The 11,533-nt window shown below is 54.1% G+C and overlaps 5 protein-coding genes across 5 annotated transcripts; 3 read left to right on the forward strand and 2 right to left on the reverse strand.

Annotated features, from left to right (window-relative positions):
* Window positions 1–4: 4 nt before the first annotated feature.
* Window positions 5–2,029, forward strand: BDP55DRAFT_561843 (uncharacterized protein; the record flags this gene model as incomplete). The annotated part of the gene is made up of 1 exon (XM_060570105.1): window positions 5–2,029. The coding sequence occupies one exon, from the start codon at window positions 5–7 to the stop codon at window positions 2,027–2,029; it is 2,025 nt and encodes a 674-aa protein (XP_060424846.1).
* A 710-nt stretch (window positions 2,030–2,739) lies between these two features.
* On the forward strand, window positions 2,740–3,675 carry BDP55DRAFT_732780 (isoflavone reductase; the record flags this gene model as incomplete). The annotated part of the gene is made up of 1 exon (XM_060579989.1): window positions 2,740–3,675. One exon carries the CDS (start codon window positions 2,740–2,742, stop codon window positions 3,673–3,675), a length of 936 nt encoding a protein of 311 aa, XP_060424847.1.
* A 284-nt stretch (window positions 3,676–3,959) lies between these two features.
* Window positions 3,960–5,085, reverse strand: BDP55DRAFT_636399 (uncharacterized protein; the record flags this gene model as incomplete). Its single annotated transcript, XM_060572877.1, has 2 exons — window positions 3,960–4,348; window positions 4,413–5,085. 2 exons carry the CDS (start codon window positions 5,083–5,085, stop codon window positions 3,960–3,962), a joined length of 1,062 nt encoding a protein of 353 aa, XP_060424848.1.
* A 2,943-nt stretch (window positions 5,086–8,028) lies between these two features.
* BDP55DRAFT_754597 (uncharacterized protein) lies at window positions 8,029–9,256 on the reverse strand (the record flags this gene model as incomplete). Its single annotated transcript, XM_060580724.1, has 3 exons — window positions 8,924–9,256; window positions 8,583–8,752; window positions 8,029–8,512 (listed from the first exon to the last, which is right to left on the reverse strand). The coding sequence occupies exons 1-3, from the start codon at window positions 9,164–9,166 to the stop codon at window positions 8,029–8,031; spliced, it is 897 nt and encodes a 298-aa protein (XP_060424849.1). The 5' UTR covers window positions 9,167–9,256.
* Window positions 9,257–10,010: 754 nt separating this feature from the next.
* Window positions 10,011–11,476, forward strand: BDP55DRAFT_772175 (pectate lyase; the record flags this gene model as incomplete). The annotated part of the gene is made up of 2 exons (XM_060581130.1): window positions 10,011–11,240; window positions 11,304–11,476. The coding sequence occupies exons 1-2, from the start codon at window positions 10,436–10,438 to the stop codon at window positions 11,474–11,476; spliced, it is 978 nt and encodes a 325-aa protein (XP_060424850.1). The 5' UTR covers window positions 10,011–10,435.
* Window positions 11,477–11,533: the final 57 nt, after the last annotated feature.

An 11,533-nucleotide genomic window follows, 5' to 3' on the forward strand; every position in this document is an offset into this window, starting at 1 on the left:
CGCCATGCGCCCGAACAAGGCTACGCGATGGGGGGCGGTGAGCCGCACCTCCGACAAAGCCTCCATCCTCACCCTCCTCGGCACCTCAGAGCTCCTCAAGCTCCGCGGGAAATGGCGCATGGCTCTGCGCCTCGGCACCTTCGCCCTCCGCCAGTCCCAAGGCCTGGGGACGCTGACCGAAGGCCTCGCCCTGCTGAGCGTCGGCCACGCCTACCGCAACCAGACCCCCGAGGACTGGATCTCGGCCCAGCACCACCTGCGCATGGCGAAACTTCTCCTCGAGGGTCTCCCGACGAGCGAGGACCAGACCTTCTACCTCATGCGTGCCGTCTTGCTCCTCGGCGACACCCTCGTGCGCCGCGAGGACCTGGGCGACATTGCCGAGGCCGAAGAGCTGGCCCACCTCGCCGAGCGCCTGCTACGCCAGAGCCGCGAGGGGCGGTCGTCGGATTCGGGCAGCAGTAGGGGAAGATCATTCCGCTGGACCCTCTTCACAGGCTCATGGCGCGACTTTTGCCTGCACTCCATGGTCGAGCTGGGCGAGATCTACTACTACACGAGTCGCTGGGCCGAAGGGGAGAAGCTGCTGCGCGAGCTCGTGCCCACACTGGTACGGCGGAGGGGAAAACGCCACGTCACGACGATCGAAGCGCAGCGCGACCTGGCAAGCATGCTCGTAAACCAGGACAAGTATGAAGAGGCCGAGATCGCGTACCGCATCGCGCGGGACTGGAACGAGGAGGTACCCGTATTCGGACATGAAGAGAAGGCCGCCATCGACTACAATATCGCAATGTGTCTCTCAGAGCGGGGCCGAGATGAGGAGGCCCGCGTGGAGATTGGCAACATGGACCTGGCCGCCGACCTGCTACACTATGCTAACGGCGAGTGGACTCTGAAGCTGGCGCGGCTTACGAGCCTGCGGCTGAAAAAGTACGACGAGGTCATTGGTCTTTGCCGACGATTCCAGCGCGTGCTGGACGAGCACAGGGCCCGATTCGGTGTCTGCAGCACCGTGACGCTGCGTAATATGGAGGACCACGTCACGGCGCTCAAGGCTTTGAGGAGGTGGGACGAGGCGATTGTCATCCTGCGTGACATGTGCCGGCGCGAGGCGGGCGACGTCGCGCGCGTGGTCGAGCAGACGCTCGAGACGCGGCTGAACCTCGCGCATACGCTGCGGTGCGCGGGACTACATGAGGAGGCGGCGTACGAGTACCGCAAGTGTCTCGAGATCGAGAGGGCGGCGTCAAACGATTTCCAGGACGAGGCGCAGATTCGAAATATACTAAAGTACCTCGCGTACCTGTACGAGCTGGCGGGTGACAAGACGAATGCGTTGATTGCGTATTCGCAGCTGCAGAGGGAGTACTGGGGCCGGCCGAGCCATCATCGGAATTTCATCAAGTATGAGTGGTGCCGGGGCAAGATGTTTATGCTGCAGGGCCGGTGGGAACATGCGTTGAAGCTGCTGCTCGGCGCGCTTGCTGTTAAGAGGGGGATCGAGGCGGCTGTGTCCATCATCACGGGGTTGCCGATCGAGGCAGTGCATGCGATGCAACCTGGCAGGAGGGTCCCCGAACCGACGCAGCAGGACATATTAGAAGTCGACGACGAGACCGATGAAGAGGAGCAAGATCTCAAAGGGCTGGAAAAGGTGGATACCCATGGCCAGGTCCAGGTCCAAGAGCTGGATCACTCAGACGATACTTCTGACGATGAAGCGGAGCAGCAGTCATGGGACGAGGTCGACTGGTGGGAGGAAGTCATCAAAGACGCCGTGGATGCAGTGCGTCGTGAGGAGCCGTTCCAGGCGTGCACACCGCTCGACGAGGCTGACTCAGAAGTGGACGACGATGAGATCGAGGAGACGGTGGACGCCGTGCTCACGTTGAAGAGCGGGTATCCTGCCGTGCCTGCGGGCGACGAGTGGTCGCAGCCACAGTGGCCGCGGCTCCCGGACACGTATGAGGAGTTGGTGATGCAGCAGCGGAGTGTTGTTGAGGAAAGCAGGCCGTGGGTGCCGTGAGGGCATTCAGGGGGACGACGATGAGAGAGCGTTTGAGGTGTCTGTTGCATAAAACTTGTTTGATGATATCCGGAGTTGGGCATGATGCTTGATACCAGACGGTTTGGAGGTGTGTCTTTGGGCACTTGATCCACGGAGATCGTAAATACAGGATGGAGAGGACTGGATATAATGACTTTTACGCCCCCTCGACTATAAAATAATGACATTGCATATTACTCTTCATAACCAATTGACCGTACACGTGACTAGAATGAAAATAGTTGCCAAATATGAGGGCGGTTGTCTTCGTTGACCCCTTCGTCTCGTCCGGACCTGTGGCCGGCCACGGAGCTCCACAACCGGGTTTAGCCGCCGTAACGCCGGTGCTTACTCAGGCCAAGGCTCCGTGGAAGTCACCGTTGAGGACTCCACACCGCTCCCGATCAACACAAGGTTACGTGCCTTTCTCGTATTTGCCACTTCGAAACCAGGCTCGTGTTCTTTCTCTGAACATAAATTGTGCGAGAATCCACGTGTAACAGCTTGTGATAAGACGTCAAGCAGGCCGCAATAACCATAACAAGCACAAAATCGCATCCTCACCTCCTCGATGCCTGAATGTGGGCGTTTTCAAACACAGTTCACCATCACCACAACTGCTTACCCGTTCAAAACATCATTCGAGTGTAGCTGCGCTCTCCAAGTCATCTCTCATCATTCTCACAAATATGTCAATCCTCGTTCTCGGAGCAGGCGAACTTGGTACAGCCATCCTCAACGCCTTAACATCACACTCCTCGCGTCCTCCAAACTCTCCAATCTCCGTCCTCCTCCGCCCCTCCACCATATCTTCATCCGACCGATCGAAAGCCAAATCCATTGCACACTTCACATCCCTCGGCATCTCCCTCGAACCCGGCGACGTCGTACACGACTCCCTCCAATCTCTCGCCTCCATCTTTGCAAAATATGACATCGTCATAAGCTGCACAGGCTTCGTCGGCCCTGTCGGAACACAACTGCGCATCTGCGAAGCTGTTCTCCTGGCCAAGGTCCGTCGGTACTTTCCCTGGCAATTTGGCGTCGATTATGATGTTATTGGCCGGGGCAGCACGCAGACGCTGTTTGACGAGCAGCTTGATGTCAGAGACATGCTACGTGCTCAGAGGGAGACAGAGTGGGTTATTGTTAGCTCTGGTCTCTTTATGAGCTTCCTGTTTGTCAAGGAATTCGGTGTTGTGGATTTTGAAGAGAGAAAGTTGCGAGCCCTTGGGGGCTGGGATGTTGAGGTTACGCTTACGCAGCCGGATGACATTGCAAGGATGACGGCTGAGGTGGTCTTTGAGCCCCGTGGTATTCCTGGTGAAGGTCGGAATGTAGTATATGTTGCTGGAGATACGGTTTCGTACGAGACCGCGGCAGATTTGGTGGAAGAGCAGTTTCCTGGGGTTGAGTTTAGCAGGGAAGTGTGGGATATGGGCTTGATCAGGGAGAGTCTTGTAGAAGATCCGGGCAACAACTGGAACAAGTACCGCGGAATCTTTGGTTCGGGTAAGGGAATCTCTTGGCCGTTAGGGAAGACGTTGAACGGCGAGCGACGCATTGCTCTTGAGGATCTGAGAACCTTTCTCGGAAGGATGGAGACGCCAGCTTCAATCGAGTAGGTGAGTTAACCATGTAAACCTAACAGATGGAAGATGGTTTTTAAAATGAAGACGAAGATAATTCTGAACAAGCCAAGTCTATTCATTTGGATGGCATGCTAGTCTACGCCCTTGAATTCAAACCATGGTGTGTCCTTGTCGAAGCATGCCCGTCATACTCCCAACTTCCCAAATTTCTACCCACGCCAATGATTCACCCGATTTTAAACTTATCCACCCTTTTCAAAGCCCGTGAGAAGAGCCCGCAGTCCATTCAGGCTTGTGAAACTAAACTCAAACATACTCTAGCAGTAGAGTATCATCGCAAGAGCAACCTGCACAGTCAAGAACACCGACCACCCAGCAAAGGGCCCCTTGATCCCAGCCGCATTACGGTTACGATCATTATCGTCGTCGTCGTCGTTGTCATTATCGTCATCATCATCTTCGCTTAGACTCTGAGGCACATCGCTCCCCGAAACGACATCTTTCGCGCGGACGCAGTGCAGAGTAGCCCGGCTCTCCGCAGCATCACCAGAGCCGCCCCAGGTCAGCATCACGGGCCAAATCATCCGGCTCGCAATGGCATATTCGCCTCCGCGTCGGCGGTCGTCGTTGTTGTTGTCGTTGTTGCCCCAGTTGTAGGCTTGGGATCCGTAGGCAAAGATTTGGGATCCAGAGGCAATGTTGGGAGCTATGGAAGTATGTAAGTAAGCTACCAATTTTTGATACCATGAAGTAGTGGAATGGAAACTTACAGAAACCAAAGCGTTCACCGTTGGCATCCTCGAGGAAATCCTTGCATGCGCTGGGCAAGTCTGCAACCCCGCATGTCCCAAACTGGCCAGATGATGTCTCCAAGAGCTTTTGGCGACATTCGGCAGAGAGGGAAGCGCCGCAATCGCCGCTGTCATCTTGAGAACCGCTTCTCGCCACCCGGTCTAGTCTCGGTATGAAAATGTTAACGCAAAGCTTCCAACCCGCGCCGACGGTTTGTTGTCCGTCGACTTGGTTGAGGTTGATCGAGGAACCCGTGAAATAGTTGCGGTTTCTGTTCTTGTTCCTGTTGTTGTCATTATCGTCATCATCATTGTCGCTGTCATCATCATTTCTGCCCCGAAGCCGGTATGATAACTGTTGTAATTGACGCTTGTCGTCGCGAGTGGTGTGGACTCGCGCGGCGACATTGATGCTGAGGTCAAAGGGGGCCGCCGTCCATGCGGAATCGTTGTTTGGCGGGAAGGCAGCTGATACATCTGGGCCGTCGAAGCGGTATGAGGTAGTCAAGTTGGGATGGACCATTGCTGAGTTCCAGTCTGAGGTGCTGATGCCGTGAGGTGCGCCTGTGCCTGTGATGACGGAGAAGTCGCTATCTGCGAGAGATGGGCCCGCCGCGGCGATGATGGCGAGTGCTGTTTGGAGGTAATGCATGTTTTTTTTTTTTTTTGAATGCCCAAGTTATGAGTTTATCTGACTGATACTGATGACTTATTGAATTGGGTTTTTTTGAAAGTTCAGAAATCGAAATTCGTTTGCTATTTTAATACTCGATGGAATCCCATACAATGCCTATCCATCCGAAGACATTTTGCTCCCCTCCGGTGACTTTGCCAAGACTTTCAATGTCTTCGGCGACTATCATTCAAGTTGGGAACACATGTCACACAACAAAATAATTTGGCAGCCAATCGGCGGACTCCCGAAACATTCTTTGCTCGTTGATGGGGTACGAGTCTGCGAAAGTGATCCTTATATTGTGGCGCTTTCCCATCCTCCGAGTGCGGACGGAGATCGCTGCCGAAGTCGCGGCGACGGCGACGGTGTATGCCAAGGCGCAGAATGACCAACCCCCAAGTCAAAATAAGATTGAGAACAGAGGGAATAAACTTTCGATTAAGCTTAGGCTGGGGTTGTTTCCACAATGGTGGTTCTGGTGATCCATCATGATCACGGGTTTGCCGACCTAACCGGCCGTTTTAGCCGGCTTGGTGTTGAGGACCTTGGCTTCGTTTGACTACACTCCATCGCGACATAGAAGCCTCAGCAAACAAACATGCTACTAAACCAGCATCAAAAAAACTCAAAACATGCGAGAAAGATATCAGAATGGTTCTGTATTCCGATTGCATCAAGACTCTTGAAGTCGAGCTAAATGGATTTCAAATGCAGCTTTTATATTGTTTCAGCAATATAACCACTAACCAAGTTACTGCGTTTTTCCACGTTGCGACGAACTCGCAAGGTGTTGAGAGATTTACCAATATTTATTTAGCTAACTCACTGTAGTTTACACGTCCTTCGTCCCATCAGTTGGATACCCAGTCCTCACTTGGAGTTATTAGCGGCAAGGTTGTTCAAGCATGATCGTAACTGAGGCATCATATTGAGCCTGCATGTAGAAGAACTCCAAATTCTGGATGCATAGATCAACTTGGCAAAAAATGCGCATCAATGCAAAAATGTCACCTTCTGCCCGACGAGCAGGACTATTGAAAGATGCTGCACCAATACATGTACTTTGTCAAGGTAACTCTACCTACTTCGGCAAGTGGCTCAATGTTGGCTTCCTGCATGTGCTCTAGGTTTCGGACTTTTTTTTGGACTTCGTTACTCCATATACTCTATCTACCATTTAAGCTGTCTTGCGGTTGCTGCCTCGCAGGCTATGTTCCATAAATTTAAGCTGGTCAATGATGTTGATCGCGGGCAGCAATTAGAGACGTTGCTTTTGCGACAACTGCAGCAAACAATTTCCGAAACCCATCCGGAGAAGAGCAGAATATGTCCGGAACAGAGGCGTAGACATCCGCAGTGGCATAACAGGCAGATAAACCGATTCTTAGGGAATTAGTACGGAGCGGCGGCGGAGTGGCCCGGGCAGCCCGGAGGAAGGTTCGCGGTAATAAACAAGTCAGACCGAGACGGGGTCAGGCGATGACGTGGATATTGGGGGATGCGTAAGTCGCAAACTCGCAATTGACTCGGCTCAGTCCCTCTCATTTCCCGCGGTCGCCAAATGGCTCATCAGTAACGCAAGCGACAGAGGTCTCAAGAGCCTGGACTGTTCATCCCGTCAAAGGATTAAAAATGGACGAATACAGCTCCCTGCCAAGAAATGAGAGTGCTGTAGGGGCAAATGCGACACTACAGAGTATCTCGTTTTCGCTCGGATCATATGCCCTCCCACATCACTTGGGCAGCAGGCTAAGGTAGCTGTTGATCAGTACTTTAGCTATCCGATTTTCTGTAAAGTTGAAACAAGTCCTTAATGACGGAAGATCTACTTTCCAAAGATCGTCGCTCAACTAGAAACTAGCTGCGATGGTCGGGAATATCTCCAATTGGACCCTCAGTGGTCGGTCACGAAAGTTGATCGATGTACAAACGCGTGCAGGCTGCCCGCGGCATTGACTCTAGTATTGACTTTAGCCCAGCTTTGACGGCTAGCCACATGTTCGACACTCTGAAAGACTCGAATTGAGTTTCCTGTTGTTTCGAGAGACGGCAGTACGCACAAACCAGTCTTGGCCCCAAGGACCAGTTCTTAATGGTTCTCCTGGCTGTTAAGTGACAGAGTTTCGGGAAGACTGAGCTTGAGTCAATCGACCCAACAGAGATTTGGGAAGTGGCACTCAGGGCAAACCTAGTTACCCAGTCGCCAGCGCTGCAGCACAGGCAAAATACAGAATCTTCTGCCCCCATCTCCTCATGATGTTTCGTTCCAAATTCCAAGGGCTCGGCGCCAAGGTACATCATGGTAGCAGAGATGTGCTTCGGGCGCAGTCTACTGAACTTGGCGTCTGCGAAAGGATGAACGGGTTCGAAGTATCCCAAAGAGTGAACCTGGAATGCATTGGCAATAGATCAGATAGAGAATCCGTACCTTGTAGCCGGCGACACACTCGAAATCGGCGAGCTTCAACGTCCGAGGAGCCGCTAAGAAGACTACCAAGCATCCCGTCATTAGATCGATACCGAACTTCCCCTACCGCTTCTATTCTTGTTCGTCGCGCGACATTCGGGCGGGTAGTGCGACACGGCCTATGGGGCATCAGGGGCGCGGGAGCTGCAGGGTGATCGCAATCTTCCTAGCGCAAATAAGTCGTCCACAACAGTCAAGATACGGTGACGGCTTTTCAAGATCTGAATCATACAGTCTTTTTTGACAGCGTCGGAGGTCCTCCGTCACCCCGTAAGAAGAATTGTCGCATGAATCCTGATGCACAGGATTGATGTTGCACCTTATCCCGCCTCTATTAGTCAGTAACAGCAACGAAGGCGGCAATCCTGGACTGTGGCAACATGGTGACCCCGAGACGGCATTGAAAGCTCTATGTTCAAGACATCTTTGACAAAGGCCAGACCACTCCGTGATCAGCGTTCCCTTGGATGATTCGACGTTCCACGAATCACCACATCAGACGAATTTGATTCTGCTAGGCATCCGAAAATGATTTGGGGGCTGATGTTGCAGTGCGGAGGCAACCACGTAGACCCAAAATCTTTATCCTCGACAAGCGGGATGCCACAGCCAGGCTTCTGCCGAATCTGCTCAACAGAAAACGCGGCAGAAAACCACGGCCTTGGGCAGCAGGCGCGGGAGGCAAACCGTGAGCATTGTTTGACCAGGTTGGCTGGGCCCACACCTGGCACAGAGCGGCCGGCACACGTCCGGTCTCTTGTAAATGACCCTCTGCTCAGCAAAGGGTCCGGACTCCGGAAGGGTGGGCGAGACACCCCGATCGCCCTCCGGCAGGCAAGATAATCATACCAAAAATCAGTACCAACAGCCGTGTCAGCTACAATGAGAGTGACAGCTGCATTAGAATTCTCTGTTGGAATGGGTTTCTTTTCTTCTCTGCAGACCGCACGGATTCAGGCCCGCCCCCCCGATGGTCGGTCTGTGGCCTCACCATCACATCACATACCCCCCATAATAGGGGCCAATATATGCGGCTGCATCACCGGTATTGACCTGCAGCGTGTCTTTGCAAGGCCACCCTTGGCATATATCCGATGACATATGGTTCTCTGCCGCACTGATTCTCGAGCTCTCATGATACGACTTACCAATGCCGCGGTTCCTTACGGAGCCAGCCTAAGGACAAAGTTGTTATGCATCTCCAGTACGGCTGACAATCAGAGACAGTTATCGGATGGGATCCTCCATAATGCAGACTCTATATCGTCTGATCTGAAGAGACCGGCGTCGCGCCAGCCTGATGCTACGTGAACAAACAGAAATTCGTCGAGGCCACCGAGAACTTACTTGGCGACCGACCTGCCAGGTGATAGCCTGCCCAGACATCAGCGGGCGATGGAAAAGCAGGGGAAGGCTCCATATTGCTCTATCCGTACGGATACCGTCATCGCCCTCAATATTCCGTAGATTGACCGACCATTCTGTCCCGCCAAGGCCCTTGCCCATCTCCTTTCTCGCTCTTTCGCCCGCGCGAAGGCGCCAGCAGTGCGTCCTGACACGGGAAGAGCAATATGGCAATATGGGCATCATGAAGTTTTTTCGTCTGAGAAAGTCTTGGCACTGCTTTGGAAAACTGGAGATGGTGGAGTTGTCAAGATAGACGCCTTCGCGGTGGTTGGCTTGGCTGGCTTGTCACCCCCTTGGAGAAGTTGGCGCTGAGCACGACTGTTTCGAAACGTCTTGCAAGGGGCAAGTTCGACATTGAGACGTTGAAGTTGGGCCCCCCCCAGGTGTCTGACAGGGGAAGTGGGCAGCAAAAACTCCCGTGTGTGGGTGTGTGTGTGTGGTTGCGTGTGAGGCGTGATGGTGCGTGCATGTGCGAAGCTGAGTGGTGACTTTGGGTGAGAAGGAATGCGAGGAGCCTCCATGTTGGTGTGGGCGCGTGGCTTAGCAGCAGCTGCCAGGGGCTCTCCGAGTCCACGCATCTGGACGATCACTTTATTCAAGACTTGGGATTCGTCTGTGTTCAAGCTTCCCGGCCAAGAAAGACCGAATTAAAGGGCGGGCCTGGCTAGTCAGGAACCCGGGGTCCCCAGTCGAGCTATCCGATACCACAAGAGACTGTCACTCGAGTCTCTGCTGCCCTCTTTGGGCAACGACCTGCGCGCAGACAATCAAGTTGGGATGAGTCCATGTCCCAACTCGGGCGTTGGCTCCGTTCCTGCGATGGAGACGGGCTCCCGATGGCAACTCCAGATGGAATGCCACTCAAAGTTGACAAGCCCACACGCACGTCGTTGGCGCCGTTGACAGCGTAACAGCACAAGAGTCTGTTCCACATACGTGAGCCCACTTTACGAAACCTGGTGGATTCTGTGGCTCTAGTGCGATCTTCACTGCCTGCATCGACGCTTTCATTTCCTCCGCGTCGCCTGTTGATTGATGCTGTATTCACTGCGGAGGAGATGGAGCACCTGGTCTTGGCACGGGTTGAAGCAGGATTGGGTCTCTTCGAATACACTACCGGAGTAGTCTGGACGAGCCTCTGGGTCCACGAGGGTGTTCGGTAGTAGTGTAAGTCCAAGGTTGATTTTGATATGGACCCGGGCAGAAAGAATTCGTCCCCCCCAGAAATCTCACTTGATATAAGTAACCTCGAGATGTCCGGCCAAGAGCTATTCCTGCTCTCATTACTTTCACCTCATCAACCTTTCCAACTCCTTTGTTCATTACACTCTTTCAAGCAGGCTTGAACTATTTCTTCATTCTCTCAAGTAGACAAGCCTTTTTCTCTCTCTATCTTCCAACCCGCCTTCTCTTACACCAACACCACCAACAACCCACTCAACCACACTCACAATGAAGTACTCTTTCGCCATCGCCCTCAGCACCCTCGTGCTCGGCATCACCGCCGCCCCCGCGGCCAACGTCGCCGCCCAGGGCAACGCCATCGCCCACGCTGAGCGCGGCTACTTCGACTTCCTCCACGCCGCCCGCGCCGAGAACCCTACCAAGACCAAGTCCTCCAAGGCGGCCAAGAAGACCAAGCACGCCACCAAGACCCGTCACGGCGGCTCCATCATCACCTCCGCCCCCGGCGCCCCCGGCAACGGCACCAACAGCCAGTTCGAGATCCGCGCCAGCAACGGCACCGCCGCTGCCGGCCTCCCCGCCTCTTCCGGTACCTCGGTTCTCAAGGCCGCCCAGACTGTCGCCGCTGGCGCCTCCTTCGATGGTGGCATGAAGGCTTTCGACCGCGGTGTCTCCTGCACTGGCCAGGCTGAGGGTGGCGACTCTGACGCCGTCTTCATCCTCGAGAAGGGCGCTACGCTCTCCAACGTCATTATCGGACCCAACCAGATCGAGGGCGTCCACTGCAACGGTGGCTGCACTCTCAACAATGTCTGGTGGTCTGCCGTCTGCGAGGACGCCTTCACTATCAAGAACCAGGATGCCGGCGAGACCACCACCATCACCTCTGGCGGCGCCTTCGGGGCCGATGACAAGGTTCTTCAGCACAACGGTGCCGGTACCCTCTCCGTCAGCGGATTCACCGTCGAGACCTTTGGCAAGCTGTACCGCAGCTGCGGCAACTGCAAGTCCATGTACGAGCGTCACATCATCCTCGACAACATCAACGCCTCCTCTGGAAAGCTCCTTGCTGGTAAGTTCCTCATTGGGACCTGGTTCTTTTGTTTACATCAATGCTAACATGTCTCGCTCACAGGTATCAACTCCAACTACGGTGACACTGCCACCTTTACCAACATTGTCGCCAAGAGTGTCAAGGAGATCTGCACTGAGTTCAAGGGCACCACCCCCGGCAACGAGCCCACCGAGATCTCCAGCGGCCCCTCTACTTACTGCAAGTACGCCACCTCTGACATCCAGAGCTCCTAAGCGCGAACAATTATCGCGAGATCTGACCGGGCGCTTTTTGTCCCGAGTTGAGAGATC

Source organism: Colletotrichum godetiae (assembly GCF_030913485.1).
Source record: "Colletotrichum godetiae strain CBS 193.32 chromosome Unknown BDP55scaffold_53, whole genome shotgun sequence".
Taxonomy (NCBI): Eukaryota; Fungi; Ascomycota; class Sordariomycetes; order Glomerellales; family Glomerellaceae; genus Colletotrichum; species Colletotrichum godetiae.